Source organism: Nannospalax galili, unplaced genomic scaffold (genome assembly GCF_000622305.1).
Source record: "Nannospalax galili isolate Female #2095 unplaced genomic scaffold, S.galili_v1.0 scaffold872, whole genome shotgun sequence".
Lineage (NCBI taxonomy): Eukaryota > Metazoa > Chordata > Mammalia > Rodentia > Spalacidae > Nannospalax > Nannospalax galili.
This window is the reverse complement of record NW_008332654.1, coordinates 3,045,963-3,061,708: the sequence shown is the minus strand read 5'-3', so window position 1 is coordinate 3,061,708 and position 15,746 is coordinate 3,045,963. Positions and strand designations below refer to the sequence as shown.

At 37.6% G+C, this 15,746-nt stretch overlaps 1 protein-coding gene and 1 pseudogene across 4 annotated transcripts in view; one reads left to right on the top strand and one right to left on the bottom strand.

Moving 5' to 3' along the window:
- The window catches only part of Runx1t1 (RUNX1 partner transcriptional co-repressor 1), a 159,268-nt gene that overhangs the window by 24,391 nt on the left and 119,131 nt on the right, over positions 1 to 15,746 (top strand). The window contains exon 2 of one of the 4 annotated variants that reach the window (XM_029560898.1): positions 3,698 to 3,868. The exons of the other annotated variants lie outside the window; for them this stretch is intronic. Coding sequence (XP_029416758.1) covers positions 3,781 to 3,868 — 88 coding nt within the window. The 5' untranslated portion in view covers positions 3,698 to 3,780. The remainder of the gene's footprint in view (positions 1 to 3,697; positions 3,869 to 15,746) is intronic. 4 annotated transcript variants of the gene reach the window in all.
- LOC115069380 lies at positions 10,920 to 10,980 on the bottom strand (annotated as a pseudogene).

The following is a 15,746-nucleotide window of genomic DNA, read 5'->3' as shown; positions in this document are numbered from 1 at the left end:
TACTTCATACCATTGAGAAAAAGTAATATTTGTTTGGGAATGTATGTTTTCCACAATTTCCATGGTAATACAACATGTTGAGCCTTTTTAATAACACTCTTGCAGAGTTACAAATTGTTTGAGGCATTCGACTCTTAGAGGAGCTTAGCCTTCAAACTGTTCTCAGTCTACAGTCTCCTCATAAAGAGGTTTTACAAATTTGAGGGCTGAGGGTCTGAACAAAGCAATTAATAAAGATGTGGGGAAATTTTGCTGTCATTTGTGTCTGATACAAGCGTTATTGTGGAATAGGTACACAAATATCAGAACATCTATTTCAGAGTGTTTATTACTGTTGCTCATTGTACCAATTACCATTTCATATTGGAAGAATGTTTAGTATGTAAGATATAGGAGACACAAAAAAACACACTCAAAGTCCAAAGATGACTCCCCTCCCGTCCCCCCTTCTCTTTCTCCTTTTTCCCCCTCCCTCCTTCCCTTTCTCCCTTTCCTCCTTTTTTTTTCTCTAGTCTTTTGGTTGTGGTATAATGTTTCATATATAAGACAGATAAGGGGAGGGGTCCTCATGGGTAACTATACGTTTGTGCATTTGTTTGCATCCATCTCGTGTTAAGTATGTATTTGTGTGTTCTTTTAACATTTAAGAATTTATAAACGTATACACAACATTGTCTTTTTGCTAACTTCTCTTACTTCAGAATACTTGTGGCTGAAGAGATACTTTAAGTGAAATTCAGAAGTGAAACACAATGTTCTAGAATATGGTATTGCTTCTAATTGAGGTTTGTCTTACAGAGGTATTTCTTTCCGTACTAATTTTACATGCCTTAAAATTCATGTCTGACTTAAGTCTGCCTGAGTAGGAAGAAGCAGACTAAGTAAGGGCTTTGCTTCCTCAGTTTCTTTTGTTAGTGGAGATGACCAACTATGGGCCCTAGCTCATCCACTTTTATCAACTCTCAACTCTCTGATATCTTTCAGGGGCAATTGCTGGGGCAAAAATACTATCATATATCATGACTGAATCTAAATAATGTGTCCACTTTCTTTTTTGCCCCAATGTTTGTTTAGCTTCTTTTTTTTCTTTTCTTTTTTTTTTAATTTGGCACAAAAGCATGGGAAATAACAGGATTTTTTAAAAGAAACATTTCTATCTTCCAGACATAGTCCGATTTAATATCTATAAATGTACTTCCTTCTGATTTCTCCCTTTGCGTGCATCCATCTCCCATTCTCAGTATTTGAGTATTTATATAATCTGTATGTGTTATCTATGTTGGTTACTTTCATTTGAGATATTTCCTTTGTTATTTGTTAACAATATTAGATTTCAGAGTAAATTGCATGTTTCTGGTTTCCAGCTGATTGTCTTTAGTGTTGTTTGTTGAGCTTTAAGACAATTCCCAGCTAAGGAATATCTAGTACCATAGTTTTCCTAATTTATGCGTGTTTACTTTTTATCATAAAGAATAAGAAACATCAACATGGGTGGAATTGGAAGAGGGAGAAGAAAGGGTGGAAATGATATAAATACAGTACTCATGTGTGAAATTTTCCAAAAACGTAAATGTAAATAAGAATAAGAAACAGCTGATTGACTCTCAGCAGCGCTTCACGGGGGCAATGGAGGTCCAGCCACTTCAGTGGGACGCGTGTTTTAAATAGAGCAGAGCAGAGCTGCTTACACTCTTTTCCGCTTGGGACCCCTTTCACCTGAGAATTTTTTACATGATCCTGAGTATATAGGTATATTACATAGATCCACAAATCAAACACTGATATAAAATCATAAATTTACTTTAAAATAATTCTTTGATATTTAACTTTACCTTTTATTAAAGATGAAAGCATATTTGATTAGTAATGCAAGTTTTACATTACATTACATTTACAAATTAAATCGTAGCTTTATATTTAATATGCAGGATGTAGAACATCTTATGTTTTTATTTTATAATCATCAATACTGAGAATGCTGCTTTGCATAGATACACAGTACAGATTGGCAAAATTATGTTTAGGGATATTTCCGAAATTATTGGGAATTCTGTCCTTATCCCAAGCCAAAATGTAGTTAATGATCTTTTTTATGAAACTCAAGTCAGCAACTCAAACAGCAGGTTTTAAAATCAAATACTCTAATACAATACAATCCGAACATTCACTAGTTTGATACGTGCTTAAGAGTGATGGTCAGAAACAATTAAGTCTCCATTTTCTGTAATTAAACCTCTGTGTTTCTATAAGAAGAAAATGCATGTAGTTCATAACATTAACACTCTTGAATCTGAGCTGAGATGTTTCAGACAGCAGCCACTGGCATTGAGTGACAGCATGCATGGTGTGTAGGGTGCATATGTGTTCAGATCCAAGGCTACAGTGAAGTCATGTGCTATGGCATGGGCAAGTGCTACAGAAACACCTCAATTCAAGAAGTATTTTACTTTCGGTCCTAGCTCATTTATTAACTTTTTAACCTTTTCCAAATTTTTCATGACTCCCATACTCAATTAAGTGACCCTCCCATGAGGTTGTAGCCCACAATTTAAGAGACTGTGTTACCAGAGTATGTTTACCAGCTGAAATTTCTAATAATTAATGGGTCTCAAAAAATAATAGCATTACCTAGAGTAATGCATTTTGAAATTACCTTGCTGAATCTTTATTCTGCTTTTATTGAGTTCCTACTTTATGTGCACATAATTGTCTTAAGCCCTTGTATCTCATAGATCATAAAAATCAAATAGCTAAGCATTGAATTTGTATATTGATGAATTTATTCATGTATTTATTTTTGGCTTCACACTAGTGACTGTAGGTGAGTCGTAGATATAGGATGAATGTTTCTGAATGGATCAAAAATCAATTTTAAACTTACCACATCTAGCAAGAAAAATGAGAAAATTTGCATTGCCCTCCTAGAAGGGAAGAGTAGAAATTTATTGATTTGTTTGAATAGTTCATAAATAATTTTCTTAGCTAAGATTTTGCCTTATGTTTTGAGGCAGAGTCTTATCTAGCTGAGGTTGTCCTAGAACCATTATGTAGCCCAGGCTGCACTCAATTTTCTAGCAATTCAAGTGTTAGGACTGCAGGTTTGCACTATCATGCCTAACTTTAGGATTTTTTTTTTTTTGTAAAGTAGTCACATAAATATTCATCATGGTTATCAGTTACTTTAAACAATTGCAGCTAATCACGGGAGTGTTGAAATTTCAGAACAACGAAATAGTGTGGGTAACTGCTGTTTTAAAACAGTATTTAACTTAAAAACAAAACAAAAACAAAACAAATCTCCATGGAATAAAATAAATCATGTAATGTCCAAAGAGTTTTCTAAAGAAATATCTGATGGATTATTTAATCTTTTATTGAAAAGGGCAAATAAACTCTAGCATGTTCTTTTAAGGTACTGATGGGTGAATACTTTAAAACCAACTTAAAAAGTTGTTTTGGAGTTCAGAATGTTTCCAGCTTTGCATCAGATGGTTAGAAAATTCAGTTTTTTAGAGTACCTCTTTCCAGGAACTGAGGAAATGGGGATTGTTTGGAATTTTTGTATAATATGGAAGGGCTAGTATGTTTCTTAAACAAACAAAAACGCTGGCATAGTTTATCGTGTAAATAGATGGGCATGATGCTTTAGACTGGTTGTGATGTATGCATTTTTTTTCCCCTTTGTTGTTGTCAATAGAAAAGATTGATCTGTGGGCTGGTGAACATAATCTCTGTCCCAGTCAGAAAAGGAGAGGAAATTAGCAGAGCGATTGGTGGACAATGATATCTATCAAAAGAAACACTTGGAGAGCACTGAGTTTAGTAATAGGTGACTGCCGGAAAAAGGGGAGCTTTGAATATTGTCAAGGTAAGGAACAGACACATATTTTGATTTTGCAATTGACTTTGTGCATCAGAAAATCAATCTATCCTTTTTTCCCAGTAAATTATAATTGTGAAGAATTTTCTGTTCCTTATTCTAGCACCTGTTGATAGAGTTGTATTATATATTTTAACCATTGTGTTTGAAATCTCTGGGAATGGGGATTGGGTGGGGATCAGTCTGCCCATGGGAATTCTGCTTAATAGCTTTGGGGCTAAAGGTATCAAATGATCAACTACCATTTTTTTTTTTTTCCTGCTTCTTGCCTCATGTCTCATATTACATGTTATAAAGTGAGCAGTATTTGGAGTTCGAGTGAAAGCTATGTCATGATTTTCTGTGTTTGTTGTAATTAAGAAATTTTTTTTTTCTCAGTTTGTTGAGAACAGGCAAACAAGTGTTTTAGGATTTATTATTTCTTCTGATGGATTTGGATTAATAAAAAAACTTTGAGCTGTCATTTCCTGAGCAGAATTCATATCTGTAGACACATTAAAATGAGTGATATCTAACCTTAAGAAAACATAAGTATAAATTAAGAATATTGCTATTTGACCAGAGACTTATTTCTGAAGGTCTACCACACTTAAAAACTTAGGGATGCTCTGAGCCCTGGGTGTGGAGTTACAAACCCCGTAGCTAGCTCTGCTCCAGGTTTAGCAGCGAATGGACTTGTGCTGAAAATCCAGGCCCTACTGTTCGGTGCTAAATCAAGGTTGATAGGTCACTGCAAATGTTGTGTGGTACTGGTTGGCACTCTAGTGATTCTGGAAGGATTTGAAGTTCTGTGACTGGCTTCACTTCATGTAAAGAGGAGTAGCAAAATATTTAGTTTCTGTAACCATTGTTTTGGAAACACCCCTGCTGGTCTCTGTCCCATAATCTCTGCAAGTCCTAATTCCTAAAGACACTTACTGGTTTATTCTTGCCTTCCCCCCCCCCGCCCACCCCCTCCTCCTCTATTTTTTTGTTGTAGTTTGTTTGAGATGGGGTATAAGAGTTTGAACACTTGATCCCCCTGCTTCCTCTTCCCAAATACTAGGATTACAGTTACTGATTGACTTCACCTTCTCAGGAAGGTGTCTACAAATGAGTTATTTATTTTTCTTTAGGACCACAGAAAGTGAGATAATTCCCTATAGAAATACACGTTCCTTTGGGGACGATTTAACTGTGCTTTGGTTTCTGTGCCTGTGGTTCTTTTCCTTTGGTCTCCCTTCATTCACTGTTATCTTTCTATATGAATGACAGACATCAATTCAAAAAAGAAGGCAAGGAGTACAGTTTTGTCACCCAGTTGAGGTACCTCCCACCATTGTGTCTGTCTTCCAGCCTAACTTAATGAACCATTGTTACTGAAAATTAGTTTTTGAGAATTCAAATCTTGGTTGATTAGACTTCCACAGTCTTGTGTAGAGAAAAAGAAAGGTGTCAATATCGCAACTTAAGGGAAAGAAAGTAATAGTAACAAGTACGACCATCCCTGATTTACAATTGTTAACCTTTAGTGTTTGAAGAAAGTAGCTATTTCAAAACAATATAATTCAGCATTTTTATTCTTTTATTTATTTATTATTTATTTAATTTATTGGCCTTTTTAAGACAGGGTTTCCTTGTAGTCCCAGCTAGCCTGGAACTTGCTTCGTAGACCAGGCTGGCCTCGAACTCATAAAGATCCATCTGCCTCTGCTTCCAGAGTGCTGGGATTAAAGGCATTGCCTGGCACTTTCTTATTTTTATAGGGGTTAATATTATATAGTACAATTGTCTAAGGTGGAAATTAAACATTGGAAAGACATTGGATTTAAAAGCTTGAGTTCATACTGTAGATGCATGAGGTTACATCGTTACCCTATCCCACTACAGTCACATGGGATGCATCTGTGAGCAATATTGAAAGAAAAATAATGCACGGCAGGGACGTGGTTCGACTAGAACCTAATATGTGGTATTTGTTGTAATATGCGAATACTGAGTCTGCAGTATCATGTCACAGGTACCATGGTGAGTTTCTTCCCGTTCCTCCTCTCTTTCCTTTGTATGTGTGTGTACTTTAAAACTGACGAACATTAGCCAGGCGTGGTGGTGCACGCCTGAAGTCCCAGCACTTGGGAGGCAGAGGCAGGCAGATCTCTGTGAGTTCAAGGCCAGCCTGGTCTACATAGTGAGTTCCAGGACAGCTGGGGCTACAGGGAGACCCTGCTTCAAAAAGACAAAAAAACCCAAACAAAAACAAAAAAACCCTGACGAACATTGACAGACATGTTCATGTTGGTCTATTACTATAAATTTTGGTTTATTTTTCCTATTGCATTAATATGTATTCCTGGTTGTTTCTTCCTCTTTGTGATAGTACTTGGTGTATAGAAATATGGGTTTCAGAATCCAGTTGATCCAAAAAGTAAAGAATAACAAAAATCACATACTCGACATTCACAGGCACCTGGAATTCATTGGGTTCTTGGAGTTGTCATTTGGAAGCAGATGAAGCAAAGAATTACCAGCTGAAAAGCTGGCTCTTTGAGTGAGAACAGCCTGAGGAGGCGCCAGAGTCCCGTCTGTGTGGGGAGTTTGAGGCAGGGGAAACAGAAGTCAGGGGCACCTTGCCAGCTTGAGTGGAAGCTGGTAAAGCTAGAGTGCCTGTATGTTTCACCCCAGGTGTTTGTGTTTTATGTTTCACTTTGGTGCTTGAGATGAACCATAGGGCCTTGGTCATGCTAAGCTCTCAGTGGACCATTGAACCACATCCTCAGCTCCTTCACTGGAGGCCTGAAGCATCCCCAACATGCACCCAGTACTTGGTCCTCTAGAATGCATTTAGAGACCTGCTCTCTTAAAGGGTGCCACTGTGAGGCCTGGATGGGTTTGGGCTGGCTGGGAGTGGTGTCTGGCCTGAGAACTTACACACAAGCCATTAAGAACACTTCTAAGATGGGTATCTTGTAATATTTGGCATATTAAAAATTAAAAAAATCCCATGACTTTCAAGACCATGGGATGGAAGAATGACAGGAAACTTTTGCTGCAGGGTGCCGTGTGTGTAATGTTCCTGCATTACTAATTTCTATATGTTTTATAGGTCCCAGAAGCCATACTTTGTAAAAAAAAAAAAAAAAGAAAAGACTTTTCAAATGCTCATATTGATGATGATACTATACACACCTTTAAATGTTAGTAGCAAAACAGGAAAGTTAATGTTCTTAAGTGAGGGCTGTTTTTAGAGAGAAGTCTGCATTTATTTTAGGTTTTCTTGGTCATGTTTGAAGGGTGTGATAGCATTAATGGGCTTTACCCCACATGGAGCTTTGAGCTTATTGTAGCATTGCGCACTGATCGCACTGATCCCAGGTCGGTGTGATGCGTGAAATCAATTTATTTGACTCTCTTTGCCTCTATAGGAATTTGGCAGCATGCCAGTTGTTTTCATTTAATGTCCTTTGTGTTGAACACAGACAAGCAGGCATGCTTTTGTGTTTTCTCTTTTGGTCTCTCTCTTTCAGTCACTATTTTGCTCTATGGATTTTGAAATGGAGAGAGAATATATTGTGTGGATAATGCTAATCATTGGTTAATATGCACACACATGTGTGGAGTTTTTATCTTTAGGAGAAATTTTTCATATTCTGACCCTTAGTGATGATATCATACACAAAAAATACTTCAGACTTTCATTTAAGCAAGATTCTCAGGGAAATCAAAATCAAACAGATTGTAGGTGATGTTTCCTGATGTTACTGACTGTTATTAAAGCTTGAAATAATTATATTAACTACACAACACAAAAAACATTTAATTTGTGAACTAGACTATCAAAATCATTTTTAGGAACATTACTGAATTTGAAGATAACATGGATTTGTTAAATGTGAGTTTTTACAAAGTTCTTGTGACTTGGGGCTTTTTTTTTTTTTCCTTTTTAAATGTGTAGGGTAATACCTGGGAGAAGCACAGAGGTCTTTATCACCAATAAATTCAGATTCTTTCGTGGATGTTTTTGTAGGCAGCAGGATTTGTATCTGGGTCAGCTTTAGGAAGAGGTGGAGAAAGAAATGCTGGGGAATGAAAGGCGGAGGTTCTGATGATGCTCGGGGCAGTGCTTGCGGAAGTTGATATGCAGAACCTTGGAGCCGAGGCTTCGGGTCGGGTCAGGCTCATACGCAGCAGCCCAGCTTCCTCGTTTAATTACCTGAAGAGCCAAACAGTCAGGCTGAGAGTGTGTGAAACCCCAGTATCTCTTGCCGCCGCCTGGCGCTCTGACATCCTGCAAAGCCAGCCCTGTCTGTTGGCCAGCGACAGGCTGGCTCACGCCTGGGTTCCTTTCTTTCAGGAGGCATTGTGTGTGAGAGGGTTTGGACGGGAAGCTGAGATTCCTGCCAGTGCTCAGTCCCCTGCTTGGTCCTTCTGGTCTCCACTGACAGATAGGCTTGAGTTTCCTTTTTCTGTGAAGGATTTAAACATTTGGCTCTTTCGCTTTATGCTTCTGGCCTTGCTGTGAACAATCCCTTTCATCCCAACTCACACTAACCAGTGGAAGACTGGATACAGTTTACTGAGTTTTTATTTTTCAACTTCCTGTCATACAGTGTCCTGTGTATGTTGCTATTTTGGGGTCAGACTCGCTAGTAATAGTTCAGTGTGGAACTAGCAGTTCCGAGATTATGGATTCTTTATTCATCCATGAAAATAGAACAGTCTTCTTAAAAGAAAAGTAGTAGAACTTTTAAGATTGGGTCGTTTCTTTTTTCTCTTACCTTGGAAATTGAATATGGTCTTGACATTTGGTATGGGAAGGGACACCCATGCTTTGATGAAGCTGGGGGTGGGAAAAAAATATTCGGACAGCAGTGTATCTACATTTTGAAGGTAACGTAGAATTAAATATTTTATAAAATGCTTGGATGTAAAGCCATTTGGGAGATGCCTTGACTATAACAAGATGTTACCATCCAGAGAGGGAGTCCAGCAGGTTCTTTATAGTGTGGACTGATGAAGTGGCCACACTGTAGGTGGGGAGCAGAGGTGGTGGTGGTGTTTCCTCTAAAGGGAGAGGAAAGTGTGAGTCTATGTGCAGTGACTTGGTTTTTCCACCTACTTTATTTGGATTCTGTCATGTAACCTGAAGGGCATTTTTACCCTTTAGAGGCACATATGTGGCTATAAAATGTGAATAGGAGTTACAGGCATGTAAAGAAGGCAGTGTGTTCTTTTGATTAGTACAGAGACATAGCTCCCAGGAATGAGCTCTGTGCACCCTAAAAGGCTGGACTTTGTAGGAGTTTGTTAGGAATTAGTCTTAAAGTTTCCTTATTCATATTATATATTATGGAAGCAATGCCAATATTTATGTGTTTATATACCGCTCCAGTGGAAAGTATATAATCATTTAAATCGTTGGATTAGCCTGGTGTACCTAATGAGGGAGCTGGCCTGGTGGTCCCTTATGTGCAGGCCTAAGTGGCTCTGCCTTGAGTGTTCCCCGTCCTGAGGCATTCGGGTGTTTATTTATGTAGCAGCCTGCTGTGCTTCTTTCAGAGCATTTCTCTTTTCGACATCAGTATACACATGAAAAAAAAAAAAAAACATAAATGTATTTTTAGCCACAGTTATGTTCTCTACCAACATGCTCTTCATTACCCCCCATCCCCCTGCCTTGCTCTTAGTTTTGTCCAACTGGAGCTCGCTTCAACTGCAAGTAATATTAGTGCCATTGGCAACAGAGAATGTATAATGTGAGAAAAATGCAGAGGGCTTTGAAAGGCAAGGGGGGAAGCTGTGGTTTGCAAGTGGTATGTGGAATGGAGGAGCAAAATGTGAGCAAGAACACGAGGGTGCTGTCTTGGGCTGAGTTTGCTCAGTAAGCTTGGAATAAAATGGTAAGAAAAAATGATCCGGAGGAAGATTAAGAATGAATGAAAATCACTCTGGCCAAGAGAAAGGAAAAATTGTATAGTAGCTGTGTATTTGGGTCCATTTACCAACAGAAACGGAAAAAGGAAATTTGACAGGCGATTTTAGCAATTTTTCTCCCAAATGTTATTTGGGTACATGCAATTAAAAATAATTTTAATATGCTTAAGAATTGAAATTTCTGTGTAGAGTAAAAATTGAGGAGGTTTGAAGGTTTTAAGCACTGCATTGTGTCCCAGAATATATAGCATTAAATTGTGTTCTGTCTAGTCTTGTGTGAGGGAAGGAGGGGCACAGGGATGAAACCCTAGGGGTTGTTATAAAACATTAATTTAGAAATTCACAGTGGTACTATAGAAGATATGCTGAGCTGGGAATTACTCAGGCAAATCAAGCAACTTTGGAATGAAAATTTGTAATAGAACGCATTATAGCTAAAAGTTAGGTATTTTTTTTTCCCCCAGTAAATTTGAATTTGTGTACAAATGTGGAAAATCAGCATGTGTATATAGATTTTGAGGATTTACAATGTGGAGAAATAGAAATCCTGAGGAAAAATAATATAGTGGAAAAAAAAATTCTTGGATCTTTTTATTGCTGTGTATTTGCTCCACCTGGTGGATTTTGTTGAAAGTGTTTAAGTCTGTGTTAATGAAAAGAATATTCATTAGACAATATCTCTATAGAAAGATGAATTTTTTTCTTGTGTAAAAATATTACTATGTAAGTCAAAGCATTTAGGGGTTTTGTTCAGTACTTGCATTACAATCAAAGCAATATATATTATATATGTATATATTTTATTCAAAGTATAATCTATGTTCATTTCAGAAAATTTGAAAATACAGAAAAGGAAAATAATTATCATATAAAATTTCACCACCCAGAACCATTATGACATTATTATTGCTTTTCAATTAATATTTTTTGTTTAGTTTTGTTTGAAATAGATTCTCAGTCTGTAGCCCTAGCTGGCCTGGAACTTGCTATGTAGACCAGGCTAGTCTAGAACTTATGGCACTCCTGTAGCCTCTGTCTTCTGAATGCTGGGATTATAGGTTTGTACCACCTTTGAGCTGACTGTATTATTTTTTATTTATTTTATTTTATTTTATTTTATTTTTTGCTTAAGTCATCAGCAAAGGGTATTCTCTTCATTTCAGGTCAGTCTTAGAAGAGATTATTAATTTTAAGGACAGATGGTATCAGAAGAGAACCAGTTTGCATTTAATTTATTTAAAGCTATGTGGAATGTTTAATATCATGCAGAAGTATGATCATAGGGCTCAGGCTGATTATAATTACTTTTGGACAAATGCTTTTCTTAGAATTCCCAGGTTCAGGAAAAAAAAAATCAAATCAGTGTTTAGCAAGACGTGCTCCCATTTTGCCACATGCTTCCAGAAGACAAAGGTAGCAGAGATTCAAGGTGCCTCCTGCATGCACAGGGCTGTTCCTGGGGTAGTGAGATCTGTTGTTGACTAGCTTCTACAGACTGCTTTCTCTGGAATTTGGAATTCTCTTGTGCTTTGATCATCTTACTGTTTTTCCTTAGGTTATTCTTTTTCTCTCTTTAGATTCATACAGCTCTGTAACAGAAGGTGAAGTTTTGAAAACAGTGTCTCCATATGCAAGGGATTTGGAGACCTTTTTATTGTCTTCAAAATTGTCATTCATTGTCCTCATTAGCATTTATTGTTGCAAGCCTACAAGCAGAAAATGTGAAATTGGTATGTCATGAATAGCCCCACAGAGCTCTGGAGTCCTCTGATTTAGCCTGCAGTGTGGTGTGGGCTGGGCTTTGAGGGAAAGCTGTCCAGATGGCTGCCTGCACACAGCAGAGCTGCAGGGTTTTGTCTCTGGTGCTAAGAGGAGGGAAAGTTCATTGGAGCATACGCCATCACCCTTGCGTTTTAACAAAACTAACTTGCCATTAGTCAAGATGGGAAGGTGGTGACACTGAGACAAAGGCTTTCCATACAGTGGTACAGACCTTGTCAAGGAATAGGGTTGAGTAGTTAGATGCCTTCTATTTTAACTGAGTGGATTTTGTGGTTAGAAAATATGATGAAACTATAAATGGTATCTTATTTGCAGATTTTATATGCAAGTGATGCTTGTAGAGATTGTTTTATCAGAAAATGCTTTCATTTGACAAGTTAGTATAGCTGATATTCAACTTTGTGGATTGATACGGAAATCTTTCATTTAACATTATAAAACAATAATTTAACCCCTTGATACTATGGATCTACTGTTGAGTATATTAGTAGGTTTAAGTTCGCATTTAAATGAAATAAGAATTCAACCACTGTGTTAAAGCAGTTTTAGCATTTCAGATTTTCTTAAATATTTGGTTAGACAATCAAAAGTTGTCTATGGCAAAAAAAAAAAAAAAAATGCACACCATACTGTGAAACTGTAAAGACTTTGTCACCACCAGTAACAATGAGTAATAATTACAGGTGCAGGTTTTATTTACTACTAGCAAGTGGTGTTTTTAAAATTTCATTTTGCACAAATATACATATACACATTTACATACTTATAGCTATTATACAGATCTTTGCTTTCATATGTGGATAACATTGTAACCAGAGTACAAAAAGCAAATACATTGTCTAAAAAGCTGTCAAAATGCATATGATTATTATTTTGTTTTATAAACGTGGAAGATGGAAAATAAATGTTACAGAGATTAGCTTATTGGGAAGACGTTATTCTTTGAAGTATTTTAAGACTGGAAGTTTCGAATTAGTTTTAGAGCCCATTATTAACTCAAGTTAGCTAATGGAGATAGAAAAATCAGAGTTTAGCACAAGACATAGGTGGTGCATTGGGGTTATAACAGCTAGCTCTCTCCCTCCCACTTGTGGTAGGGTTTCTCAAGGGACCACATAGCTTGCTCTCCACGGGATGGAGGGGGCCTTGTCTAGCTAGTTGCAAGTGATCCAAGCAAAACAGCTTTTCTGCCTCTGTGATGTCTGTGTAATCACTATCAAGACAAGCTTCCTTTCTGCAGCGTCTTGTTTCCTTTTATTCCATTGCGCCTTACTGCTAGCACTTAGGCCCTCTAGGACAGCTCTGAGGAACCCTTTGACCCCGTGATGTTTGTACACCCTTCAACTTCTTAAGGTGGCAATTACAGCTCTGTTCTTGTCATTTACACCAAGTTCTGGGGTCCCTTTTCGGAGGCCAGCTGAAAGTTGAGGAGTCTCAAACGCTTGCCAATCATTTCCCTCAAAGGAAATATTTGAGGGAAACTATGTGAATGAGTCTAAGCTGTTTACAGCAGACATTTATAGAAAGGAGCTGAAAATAACAGATAACCTCTTACTGTGATGGAACATATCAGTGAACTTTATAACTTATTTTCTGTCATACTCATTTCTTTGTGATTGGCCGTATCCTACCTTGTAGCCTAAAACAGAAACCATTTGTTTTTCTTGCAGACAAAGTATAATTGGATTTATCTTTGTCAGGAGACAATCTATTATGGCCTTTATTTAATACAGTTTCACATGTCTTTCAGTGGCAGAAACAAATTAATGTACATTTTTATTGGGTGTTGTATCTATTTAATCGACTGTCAAGGTGATGAGAAGTTAGGAAATCATCCAAAAGAGGGGTCCATCTCCCTCAGCCCAACAGCTCACACATTAGGTAGGTTTGCCCTGTCAGTGGGATGCCTTTAGAAAACACTAATAGCTTCCAGCTGGGTGGAAAATCAAAACCTTTGGGGTCTGACAAAACTAGCAGATTTGAATTTGAAAGCAGAGCTAATGCCTCCATTTTATTTTTTACCACTCGCCCATAAAACATTATTTTCCAATATGTCATCCTCATTTGGTGGCCAGTGGTCTGAAACTGAATGTGGAACAAGCAAGCAGAGAAATCTGGACCTTGGTGAATCCGCCCTTTCAAGCTGGTGTGCCACTTTGTGGAAAGGGCTCCCTTAGAGCACGGGGGTCTTAATGACCATTCATCAATGCTCGTTGGCTGATCATTGAGTGCCTTCTCATTCAGTTTATCAAGTCTTGCACATAAAAACTCCGAATAAACCTTATTCAGCTTTGTTAAAGTCAACTAGAAGTAAAATGCTCCATTTGAACCTATTTTGCCCTTTTTTCTTCACTTTGTTAATGTAGCTCTGCTTAAATGAGTGCCTTTATTGGGTCGGTTAGAATATCTGAAACTATTAATTCTCTTGTATTGAATAGCTGGTGGCAGACCAGAGCAGATGGGGTAGGAAAGTATGTGGTTGGGTGTATTGCTTTCAATTAGGATCAATGAGGTTCCAGCTCCTTTGAATTAACTCACTTAATACCCACTGTGTGCAGTCACAGTGTTTCGCCACAGCCTGCGAGAATCAGGCAAGGAAGTTGAGAAGACCTGTGGAAAAGCTTTAGCTCAAATTCTCCCTTCACCAGTGTGCAGATCACTTATTTGCTGCAGATGATGCCAGTAGACTGCTAGTCTCCATGGCTGAGTCAGAGTTGAACAAAGGAGAATGTACACTGTAGGACTGTTCTGTTTAGATGTAAGTGAAAAGTACCTTGGAGTCACACAGCACTGTGATGCTTTGACAATGAACGATGTGACATTATTGTCACAAGCCAACTCATCTATTTTTAAACGAGTCCAGCATTTTGTAACTGACTGAAGTTACTGATTCAGAATGTTATGATTTGGACAACTCTTGTTTTAAAATAGCCTTAAATATAGTCTTCTTAATTAAAGTCATGCATTAACTAATGGCTACAGTACTTCTGAGAAAAGTACTTAATTGATCATTAATGTGTTTTTATTGTTTGGGGTGTATTTTAATTTTGTAAAATATGTCTTGATGGTGTACAAGGTAGTGTTTCACACAGTTACAAGCAGTGTTGTCACAGTACACACTGTTTTTTGTTCACCATTCACCTCCAGAGATGGATTCATCATGTTATTGATTGTCTGTTTTTATTATACAGTTTGGATGCTAGAAATCTTGGCTCCTTGTGCTCTTTTTATTAAAGGGAAAGTTATTTTTGTCTAAGTAACTGTATCTATACATATCCAGGTTTCCCACTTCAGGGAGCAATGCCAAATGGGGCTACAGCTCTGCTTGCCTCTGGGTTACAGAATAAGGGAGGGGATGGGCTCTGTGCAAAATGCTGAACTAGTCTCAGATGCACACGTTCAGTCGTTCAGTCAGGTCCTCTCTGCAATCAGACTTCTAGGTGAGAATCTCCAGGGATTCAGGTTTTGTTGACGTGGATCAATTTAAAGTGGCAATTACTGTAGTCAGATAACAGCTTAAAAAGCCTTTTTACACATAGAAAAGATACATAATCACACAGCATATGGAAGTTCAATTTTCTGAGCTGTGGTTTAGGGACTTGCAGTGTACCGATATTAAGACCAGGTTTTAAAACCAGATATCATCCAGTTTTCTTGAAGTGTATTGCATTTTGTCATATGATTTTCTATTTTAGAAGTGATTCACCATGCATATTGATGAAAGGTTGGGTTTCCCACTGTGAAAATTTTTCTTTCTAACACAGGTATAGTATAAAAACACACACACACACACACACACACACACACACACACACACAAAACCCAACAGTGGTGTGTGTAGCATTGAGTGGTTTTAAAAAATGCTCCTTTAAAAAATGAAAATCTGTAGATTTAGGATTCTGATTCCATAAAGGCCCTTATAGCAGTGCTTAATTGATGATCATGTTCATGCCCACCATAAAGCTTTCTGTCATAAGAATGTTTGAGCTTGGTGCTTAACTGAACTGAAATCCATTACACACAACCTCATTACAAGTGACATCTAACTAAGATGAACAAAAAGATTGGTCTCATAAATAGGGTGCAGTATACTATTAGTGACAGAACAGAGTAATCATTATGAATTGTAGTCTTTTTACAAGTTGGCTCTGACAGTGATGGATTTTTGAGGGGT